Source organism: Embiotoca jacksoni, unplaced genomic scaffold (assembly GCF_022577435.1).
Source record: "Embiotoca jacksoni isolate LCO1_2020_lvr unplaced genomic scaffold, fEmbJac1.0.p SCAF_54, whole genome shotgun sequence".
Taxonomy (NCBI): domain Eukaryota; kingdom Metazoa; phylum Chordata; class Actinopteri; family Embiotocidae; genus Embiotoca; species Embiotoca jacksoni.
In genome coordinates this window covers 712117-722615 of record NW_027185408.1, presented here as the reverse complement: position 1 = coordinate 722615, position 10499 = coordinate 712117, and the positions used below count along the sequence as shown (strand labels likewise).

The 10499-nt window shown below is 44.7% G+C and overlaps 1 protein-coding gene and 1 long non-coding RNA gene across 2 annotated transcripts; both read right to left on the bottom strand.

Annotated features, from left to right (window-relative positions):
- Positions 1-4406: 4406 nt before the first annotated feature.
- LOC138212283 (uncharacterized) lies at positions 4407-5497 on the bottom strand. Its single transcript, XR_011179425.1, has 3 exons — positions 5089-5497; positions 4514-4561; positions 4407-4428 (listed from the first exon to the last, which is right to left on the bottom strand). It is a non-coding gene; the product is annotated as an uncharacterized lncRNA (long non-coding RNA).
- Positions 5498-6073: 576 nt separating this feature from the next.
- On the bottom strand, positions 6074-9826 carry LOC138212292 (claudin-20-like). The gene has a single exon (XM_069172595.1). The coding sequence runs from the start codon at positions 9822-9824 to the stop codon at positions 9033-9035; it is 792 nt and encodes a 263-aa protein (XP_069028696.1). The 5' UTR covers positions 9825-9826; the 3' UTR covers positions 6074-9032.
- Between the last annotated feature and the right edge of the window lie 673 nt (positions 9827-10499).

Genomic DNA, 10499 nt, shown 5'->3' with positions numbered 1-10499 from the left:
TCGGCTATTTGTGTGAAGGTGGGGGGGGGGGGGGGGGGGAGGATGAGGAGGAGGAGGAGGAGGGGCGGGGGGGGGGAGGGTGCTCCCACAGCAGCACTGGAAACAACCCAGTCAAGTCGAGCAGGGAAACTGGGTCAGAAAGCAGCAGCAGCTCTCAGAAACACTCGCTCTGCTGCGGAGAGGACGGACACCGGACGGACACCGGACGTTCAGGGACCGAAACATTAACGCCTCTTTTCATTCAGTCATTTTAAAAAACTTGTCATCAAGAACAATTTTATTTAGATTTAGAGTTTCTCAGGAGAATTGGCCTTTTATTTATTTATTTATTTTACAGGTGTGTAAAAACGCTTTGTGCAAATTTGGGGAAAATTTGATGCCTATTTTTGTGGTTTCCAACAGTTTGAAGTTTTGGTTATATTCCAGTTAATCATCCGAACAGCACAATCAATCAAGATTAAATTTGTCAGTTGCTGTTGTTTTACTTGTTTTTATCACCGAATGATCAATGGATTAATCAAAGAGAAAAATAACTGAGATTAATCAATATCAAAAATAATTTTAGCCAAATTTGGAGAAAATCTGCTCAATAAAAAGCCTCCACTCCCGTTACGTGAATACGAAGAGTTGGCTCATCGAGGTGAACAGCAGGTGGCGCTAACTCTCCATGAGGTGCCATGTTTTTTCACTTTACTTTTATTGAAACACCAATAAGTGTAAAATCTTTTGTCCAACTCCGTTTATCGTGTTATAAATCTGAGTTTAATGGTACATTACTTCAAAAACTTTTATTTCATGAGTCCAGTTTTAAATTAGAGTCAAATTCTTGAGTCGAAAGGACCAATGTTATATTTTAGATGTTTATATTCCACATTTCAGACACCGTAAATCTTCACGTGTCTCAAATGTTTGCGTTCCTGTGTGTTCACGCCCGACGCGCCTCCTGTCCGCCACCAAGGCATGCTGGGAAACTCACTGCTATCCATGTGGGTTTGAGCGTTTGATTACAACCTCGGACGAAACGCAAGTGAGAACATTTACTTGAGATTTAGAACTTCATGAATGTATTTGGCACATTTGACCTGAATTAAGGAGTTTTAAATGTCGCTGACTGGTTCTGTGCTCTTTTTTTTTTGTGTGTGAAATCCTGACGTGATGAAGATTCAACCTCAAACTGCACAAACCAGCACCAACAGAAAATAACGACATGCTGCCCTCTGCTGGAGCTCTCAGCTAATACACTCAGCTGCACTGCACTCAAACGCACTCACTAAATCTAAATTTAAAATTAAACACAAATTCTTTTACACTCGTAATTTTCGTGTCAACTCTTTTATTAACGTCTTAAAATGCAATTTTTCAATAACCTGGACATAAATGCGACAAGTCATCATGAATAACTTTCATATCAACTGCCTGTTTCAACTCCTGCTACATACAACAACATTGTTCAAGTCCATCATCCCGTTAAAAGTCCACTTCAGGTACAACTTCAGCTTTCAGGTAGACGGCTTCACATTATCTTCAAACACTCTTTGATATGATGCAGAATTCATCGTTGAATCAATATCAGTCCGATATCATCATTTTGAATTTGACTGCAGCGACACGTTTCAAAAACAGTTGGAACAGGAGCAACAAAACACTGAGGGAAAGGTTCACCAGTCTGGGAAAGACTGTGTGGGCAAATAGTGCAACACTTCAAGAATCATTTTCCTCAATGTAAAATTACAAAGAAATTTGTGATTTCATCATCAGTGTTACAAAAAAATCACATCAAGGGAGAAAACCAATATTGGATGGTGGTGATCTTCGGGCCCTCAGGCAGCACTGCATTAAAAACACTATTCTGGAGTGGAAATCACCGCATGGGCTCAGGAACACTTGTAAAAACCATCGTCTGTGAACACAGTTCATCGCTGCGTCCACAAATGGAGGTTAAAACTCTCCAAAGAAGAAACCAGATAGAAACATGGTCCAGAAACAAAGCCGGCAATTTTTTCGGAAATGAGGTTGAACACCACTCGTAGATGATTTTCCTCATAATTTGGAGATATCTTCTCTATCATTTGTCCATTAATTAATAAAAAAAACCCCAACAGGTATTATAATAACGGTAATAAGGAGTTTGGAAGACGCCTCTTTGAGTTTGCAATCGGCGTCCCGCTGCTCTGTGATTGGCAGATGAAACCGTAATTAATTCTTATACATGACTCTTAAACATCCCGATGAACATTTAAGATCACTTTTTTCACGTTTTCAGTTTGTTTTCTGTTTTCATATCCTTTCATGCTGCTTTTTAATTTCATCCACCTGTTTCCCAGGGAGACGATTGTTCCCAGGGCGTTCAGGAGCAGCACATCGGTGTCATCGTCAAGGTGAGTTTCCTCGACGTAGTTCTTCACAGGGAAGATGCTCGGTATACGCATGTCGGAGCCGAAGAACTTAATCTGCAATTAGAAAAATCACAAATTACTGCTCAGAGAATTGTTGCTTTTTATATTTTGAATATTTCTCCGTCTTTGTACAAACCGTGTCCCTAAGATCCTCCGACTTGAGGAAATCTCCCAACTCCTGTTTGACTTCAGAAGCGGCCTTATCGATTTTGGTGAGGAGCGCCACCTGGGGGACGCCTGCCGGATGAACACAGAACTATGAGAACGTAAACCGAGTGCAGGTCGCATGAATTCAGACTGAATTCAAGCTCTCTATGGTGTTTTTTTATCCACGCGTTATTAACTCAGGTTCAACCAAAGCCAAGAGCTGTATGCCGTTCACGTTGCACTTCTACTGGCTCGGGTTAAATGTCTGGAAATAATGTTTACATTCTCGAATGACGCGTCTCTGGAGCATCTCTTTAAGTGCAAGTAGCAAAATTAAAATGCCGCCAGCAGCAGAAATTGTGTGCTCGGACGAAAGTCTATTTACGGTAGCCCAGTGTCACACCGGCACCTTTAGCCCCGTAATAAGTCCACAATCGGGGAGTAATTACACAAACTGGGGGCTAACCCTGCTGAAGTTAAAGCTAAAGTTGTGGTCAGCCCACTTTGGTCGGTGCCAGGATTGTGAAAGCTTTAATCGGGCAGTTATTAGTTATCAGTCTCCTCAGTTTAAAAAGTTTGTATGAAGAGACGTGTGAGATCTGAAGGATCTTTTATTACGTATTCATGGAGCCGTCTGATCTATTAGACCGTTGCGGAATAATTACCGTCATGATTCCAGCAGTCACCTAAGCCGCTGACTCCGTTTCTGATTTCCTGAAACTTCCCCACAAACTTCCAGCTCTCGCGGGCGGGAACGACCCAAACCAGGAGATGCGCTTCGTCGTCGTACGACTCGTCGTCTTCGGACAACTTTAATTCAGGGTTGAACTACAAAACGAGGCGAAAATCTGGTAAAACTATGGTCGACTTTTGGTGTGCATTTTTTAAAACAGATTTTTATTCAAAATATTGTTGAATTTGAGATAATCAGCACACAATTTATTTTTAAAAGTCCAAAGTAAGCGATGAATATCTGGAACATTCTCTTCAGGAAGGTTTAAAATAAGCTTGAAAGTTTGCCGTTGACTCTACGTATGTTTGATGCCGTTACCTGATAACCGTCCTTCACGTGTCCCTTTAAAGCCAGATTGATGTCGTCCACAGTCGCGGCTTCGTTTGAAACCGAGCTGGTGATTTCTTTGAAGACGAAAGGGTAAAAACTCCCCGGGCCGTCTTTTTCAATCTTGTATGTCGTGTACTGAAAAAACGCACACGGAGAAAAGTGCAGTTAACACGCAGAAAAACACGTAGGGAACTATCTGAGTGAAGTTTTTAGATTACGTCTGGACAGACGCAAATTTAACTGCAACTCCACTGATTGGTCGAGTCATAAAACCGCGAGTCGGCGATCTTTTCAACTGGACTTTTACCTGTTTATCATTTTGAATGTTTTAATAATGATCATACTCTTGGCCAGTCGAACTGCATGCCGTAAAAGAACTTCGACCTGCAGCTCTTTAAAATCCTAAATGTTTTTTATTCAATAATAATCGTATGCAAGCTAACGAATTTGGTCCATTTCTCTGGTCTCTCGACACAAACAGTCGAACATACGGGACCTCGTTGGTGGAACAGCTGCCAGAGGTTTTATCCACCGAAGGCCGTGCAGACATTCGGCCTCGTAACACTCTCGACACAGAGTTGAGGAAACTGGATTTTCCAGCTCCAACCGGCCCAAGAAGAAGAATCCTGAGCTGCTGACTTTCAATCTGAGGTTTGTAGTTCTTCAGGTACTCCAGAAGATTCTGTTTGTCTCTAAAAACACAACAACATCACATCACAAGAAAGAAAACGTTACGTCACACTTCTGACTGAAGTTTGATTTTACAGTTTTGATAAAAACATGGATGAGGAAGCACTCACCCCCCCCGTGGCTCCGGGGCGACTGTCGGAAACAGGACACGTTATGACAAACAACACCATCATCAGCAAACAATGTGACATTTAAAGTTTGTATGAACTAGACTTACATGTCGGCGTTGCGGGTTCTTCATTTTTGGAACTTGACGCTTCGGGTACTGCAGAGTAAAACAGTCACGTGTAAAACATTGATGCTGATCTCACAATAATTAATGCCGATTCAACATTTGTGGGCGCTCGCAAAACCTCGCGAGTCAAACAGAAGCTCTGCTGAAAGCCGTGCAGACTTTCAAAATAAAATGTCTTTTTTTACCAAAAATAACTTCATTTCCAATCAGCGAGGCTCCGCCCCCTTTCTCCTCTCCATCAAAACAAACCGCTGCTAGCTAACCGCAACAACAGCAAGTGACGGGGTTTTGTGGGAAATGTGGTGTTAATATGTTAAATGAGTTTTCTCCACACTTCCAGCTGAGAGACTGAACTTTGTTTTTTGTGTTAAATGAATGTGATTTTAAAAAGCATGTAAAGCTCTTATTTTGACAGCAGATGTCACCTTTGTATTTTATATTACAGTCACCGACTCCTTGAGGAGAACCGTCAGAAACAGGACACATTATCAAGCAAGTATTCAAAAATATCATCAAACAACAAAGTGACATTTTAGATGTTTAAAAACCAGTCTTACGTGGAGGAGGTTCAGGTATTTCCTTTCTGGAACTCGATGGTGCCGTGGCTGCAGAGTGAAAGTCACGTATAAAACTTTCATGATATATATTGTTTTAAAACATCAGCACACATCAACACGTCTAACTGTTGTAAGATTACCAAATATTTCCTCATCCAGAAATTGTATGATTTGTTTATGACTCATAAAATGTTCAGGTTCATTTTTAACAACAATAATAATAAAATAAGTGTTAGTTCGTAGGAAATGAAATGATCTCAACAAGCTAACCTCAGTGACACTGATCTCAACCAAACATGAATGAATCACCACCAGAAAAACTGAACCCAAGAAAAACTCAAATGTTGTATGTTTATAAAGTAATCTTACATGTTGGAGTTACGGGTACTTGAGCTTTGAAACATGTTGTTCCCATGGCTGCAGAGAAAAACATCAAACTTTGATACCAATTAAAAAAAAATAAAAAATGAAAGTATTATAGATTAAAGTCACAAACTTTGTTTTTTTTCCCCTCGACTTATAATTTTAGCTAATTTTACCGCAAAAAAAAAAAAAAATCCATGTTACATCGTAATTAATGAGAAAAGTTGCTGTGAAATCAAAAATGTTTGATTAAAACAATCACAAAAAAAACAAGCAAAACCCTGAAGAGACCGACTTACCCAAACAAAAACAAAAAACGGCTTTAGCTCTGTTAAACTAACTTAAACTATGTGTTCAGGGGAAATGATGAAGCTTCAAATACTTCTAACAGCGATCATTCTTCTCTACAATGAGCCAGAAAGTAAAAATGTCGAGTTTTATAAATCCAGAATTCCTTCCCGTGTTGTGCTCGACTGAAGTTAAAGGCCGACGTGATCCGCGGACGTCTCAGGACGTGACGACTACGTCACCATCGTCTCGTTGGAGGTGGAGTTGAACTGATAACAGATTGTTTACGACAGTATTTTCTGAGACTTTGAGCCAATATGTTGTTCACCTGCTGTAAAACGTGTCTTTATATCTTTCACCGTTGTTCACCGTGCTTCTTTGTTCAATCAATTTAAACTTTTTTTTTTTCACCACCAATTAAAATCTTTTTCAGTAAAAATAGAGAAAATAAGAACCACAGTAGAGACAAACAGAAAAAGACTAAGAATGTTAAATGGGATCTAAGTTTTTTTTATTTTTTTATTTGCTGAATATGCAGTAATTTACACACTAATTTACTCTGACGACACACAATTGAAAGCTGCAGATATCGTGGCGATTGCTTGAATTTGATTCTTAATTCTTGTGATCGGTGTACATTTTATCAAAATAAAAAAAATAATATATCAACCAACCTAAAAAACGGTCACATTCTGACATTAAAACAAACTGAGTGATGTTTAGTTTTCATCATCATTTAATCCGCTGATCCTTTTTTTTCTATCATTATTATTAATTGATCGTTCATATCTGGGATCTATTTACCTCAGAGCTGAATCAGTTCTAAATGACCTGACAAGTTGATTAATTGACTAATTATTTCAGCTTTAACAGGCACCAAACATTTAAATGAAATGTCAGCGCCTCCTCCTGAAATATTCCTGACGATGTTTCCTTCCAGGTTTCTGGTATTTATTTATTCTCCTTTAAGTGAATCAGCTGGTTCAGTTATCCGTGAAAAGGAAACAAACATCACACAAAAGGTCACTAATAGCAGACATTTAATGGCGTTTCAATTATTTTCCAGGTTTTTATTTTTTTTGATGCAAAGGCACAAAACCTTTTTAATGCCGCATCGGCTGTAATTTTGAATCACACGAAGTCTGTAAGTGGAAATAAAACTAAAAATGTGAACAGTGCGATGATCCGTCTTCGGGTCGACAGCATGCTGCTCGCAAACATTCATTTTTAAAAACAAATCTCAGACGTCGTTGATGTTTGAGCTGCAGAAACATTCGAAAGCGTCGTTGCCTGTTTGGATTTTTTTACATAAGGTTTTGTTTTTGTTTTGCTTGAACGAGTCTCGTTTTCTCCTCGACTGCGTCTGTCAGGTTGGACGGTGAAACGCCGCCGCAGCGCTGACGAATCGAATCCACTCCCTTGGTGGTTTTTTTTGCAGGTTTTTTTCCTGAGAGGCAGAGTGGGCGTTCAGCTCGGCCGGCTCGTCTCCTCGATGGCAGCCGTGATTGACAGCTCACTCAGGTTAAAGGACACTTTGCCTGACACAACACTGTGGACCCCCCCACCCCATCCCACCCCCCCTCCACCTCGGTCTCCATTATAGTTGGAGTTACATTCTGAAAATGACTGCATGTCCTTTTCCATACAGCTGCAGCGGGTGGAGGGGGTGGTGGTGTGTGTGTGTGTGGGGGGGGGGGTATGTGCATCCAACCGTGGTGAGAGGATAATGGGAAAGCAAAGAGCATCATTACCTCTCTCCATGCTGCTCTGCCCCCCTCCCTCCCCCCTCGAACCTCCAGGAAAAGACGGAGTGGATGTCGCCGTTCTGGCGTTTGGATCTGGACTCGTTTTAACATTGAAGAGGCTCAGCGATGTTTTTAGGACTTCAGTCACAGATTTCTACAGCAGCAGTTTTCGCTAACTTTAGGCTGGAAGCATCTAAAAGCACCGACGACATGCACGAAACAATCGACTGCTGAGTTCAGGGCCGGCCAAGAGCAGACGGAGGGACGGAGGGACGGAGGGGCCTCCAGCCAGCAGGGGGCCCCAAACACGTCTTCTTCTGCACTACTTGGTCATAAATTAAAATACACCCTGCGATTTTGTCATCGTGCTCAAAAGCACCAAAAACTAAATTTGTTCGGACTTTATTTCAAAGGTGGATTTTAAAGCTAATCTCTGGTTACGTTTCCTCACGATTCACGTAAAGTTCCTGATTCACACGAACGCAGCGCAGCACAGCGATGCTCACGGAGCAGGATGGAAGCAAGCAACCAATATTAGACGGCCGTGATCTTTGGGCCCACAGGTGGGCCCTGCTTTTAAATAACAGCTCCAATTCTGTCGTGGAAATCACCGCGTGGGCTCAGGAACACTCGGCTGTAAATGCTGGCGTGTTGAAGCTTTTCTGTTTTTTGAGCCGAAATCGGATGTTTGTCCAGTTTCAGGTTTCCACGGTGACATCACTGATGTTCACGTTACCAACGGTCACGTTAACGCGTGGAACTCAGGTGTTCACGTACAACGAAAAGAGCTGGTATGAAACCAACGTGTCAGCAAAGTAATACAGAAAGCTGCCGTTGAATCCACAGACCTTCAACACTCGCTGTGATTCATATTCATAAAAAAAGTTACATTTTTGGCACTTAGCGATCTACATTCTGGATGTACGATAGATTTTCTTGAAGTACGACACTTTAGGACTTTTCTTTCTTTCTTAATTTTCTGGGTCCTATTTGAAGTTTTAAAGCTTCAAGAACAAATCAGAGCGCGTATCTTAAAGGTACAGAATCCTCAAATAAACATTAACATCAAATAAACAGCACGACACACAAAGAACTGAAAACGTGTCGGGTTAACTGTTTCTTTTTTCTGTCTGTAATCGGGACCTCTATGGTGGTAGGTGGGAGGGCTGGGGGGAGGGGAGGGGGGTTCACGGCCCCCAGAAAGCTTTTTGGCCGGCCCTGCTGGAGACTACTTAACCCCGGGAGGCAGACGGCATGTAGAGCTTTGAAACGATGGCTTTTCTTGTGTGTTCAGCGGGTTTTCGTCTTCGTACCTTTGGTTTAAAAAAAGCTGCGGCAGGTTTTTTTTTTTTTTTTTTTTTTTAAAGGGTTTTCAGTGTTCGGGGTTCCTGCAGAGACTCCGAATCCATTATCTGTCATTTCCAACATTTGGTAATTATTTCCCTTCAAAATCACTCCTCCCTCCTCCCTCCTCCCCCCTCCCCCCTCCCCTCTTCTCCTCTCCGCCTCGGCCGATTACTCCACATTTGCGGTGCTCCGCCGTGAGGATTAAACGTACTCCTGGAGGCTGTAGCTGTCCTTGATGTCTTTCTGGGGGAGTTTGGAGGGAGACGAGTAGAGCTTCGTCTTCGTCTTCGTCTCCTGATCCGGTTTCTCCCGCTTCACCTCGTCCACGTGCAGCCGGACGGCGTTGTTCTGTCCGGTCTTCGGCTCCCGCCTCCGCCGCTCGTCTCGGGGCGGTCCGTCGGGCGAAGCGTCGTCCGGTCGCCCGGATCTCTTTCCGGGACACGACAAACAGAAGATGACGCCTCCGGCCAGGAGGAAGCCGGCGGAGATGAAGGTGACGCACAGCGCGCCGCCGGGCTGGTACTTACTGCTGTCCGGCAGGTCGGTGGTCAGGAAGGCGGTGATGACCTCGTTGGTGAACCAGGACGCGGGGACGAGGCACAGCAGGCTGGCCAGGACGAAGCAGCCGCCCGCCGCCACGGCCGTGTGCCCCTTGGCCCGGCGGCCGCCCCCCCAGCGGGTGCACTTGAGCCCCAGGGTGGCGAGGCAGAGCCCGAACGACGCCACCATGCAGGACAGCACCATGGCGGCCCGCATGGCCTGCAGGTGCGCCGGCAGCGACAGCACCGAGTTCTTCACGGTGCAGCTGAAGACGCCCGAGCTGTAGCAGACGCAGTCCATCCAGAGACCCTCCATCTGGGACACGGGCGTCACCACGCTGGACCACACGTTCACGCTCACCTTCCAGTTGGGCAGCATCGTGGCCACGGTGGCGCCGAGCACGCCGAGCAGCGCCAGGGCGAACGCCAGGATCTGGACGGCGCCGGACAGCATGGCTCAGCCGCCCCCCCCGCCCCGACACGACCCCGCCCGGTCCAGCTCCGGTTCCCCCCCTCCCCGCCCCCCGTCCCGGCGTCCCTGACAGCAGATAATTCCTCAGCGCCGGCTCCAGCGAGCTGCAACCAGAAGAGAAATGAGAAGTGAAGTGAGCGTGACGGACGCACAGCTGAGGCAGCCGTCCTCTCCGGGACGCCGCAGCTGATGTGGCGATCATCGACACTCAATTATGTCCGTTTTAAAGCCGCAGCGCTGCTTTTCTCCGAAACTCCGGAGAGAAGTTGTTCTCAACACCTGCAGCCGGTCGGAGCGTCCGGACGGAGACGTGGACTCTCACCTGCGCCGCGTCCTCGGCTTCGTCTCCTCGAGTGTCTCCTGAGGACGAAGAGGAGAAGCGTTGTGAATGAAATCAGGGTGTGGGGGTTAACCCCCTATAACTCCCCCCCTCCCTCCCCCTCCCTCTGCTGCCTGTCGTCTCCTTGGCAACTCTACATACAGTTTCATCCCGTTCTGCCTCCTTTTCTCTCTTGGTTTTTTTTTCCACTCTCCTGCAATCAAAACCTTTCGTTCGAGAAACCCCAAATTGGACCAGAGTCGGGTCCCGGAACCGGAACCAGAACCGGAACCAGAACCGGGTCTGCGTCTCCGACCCTGAAGGTCACCGCGGAGCGG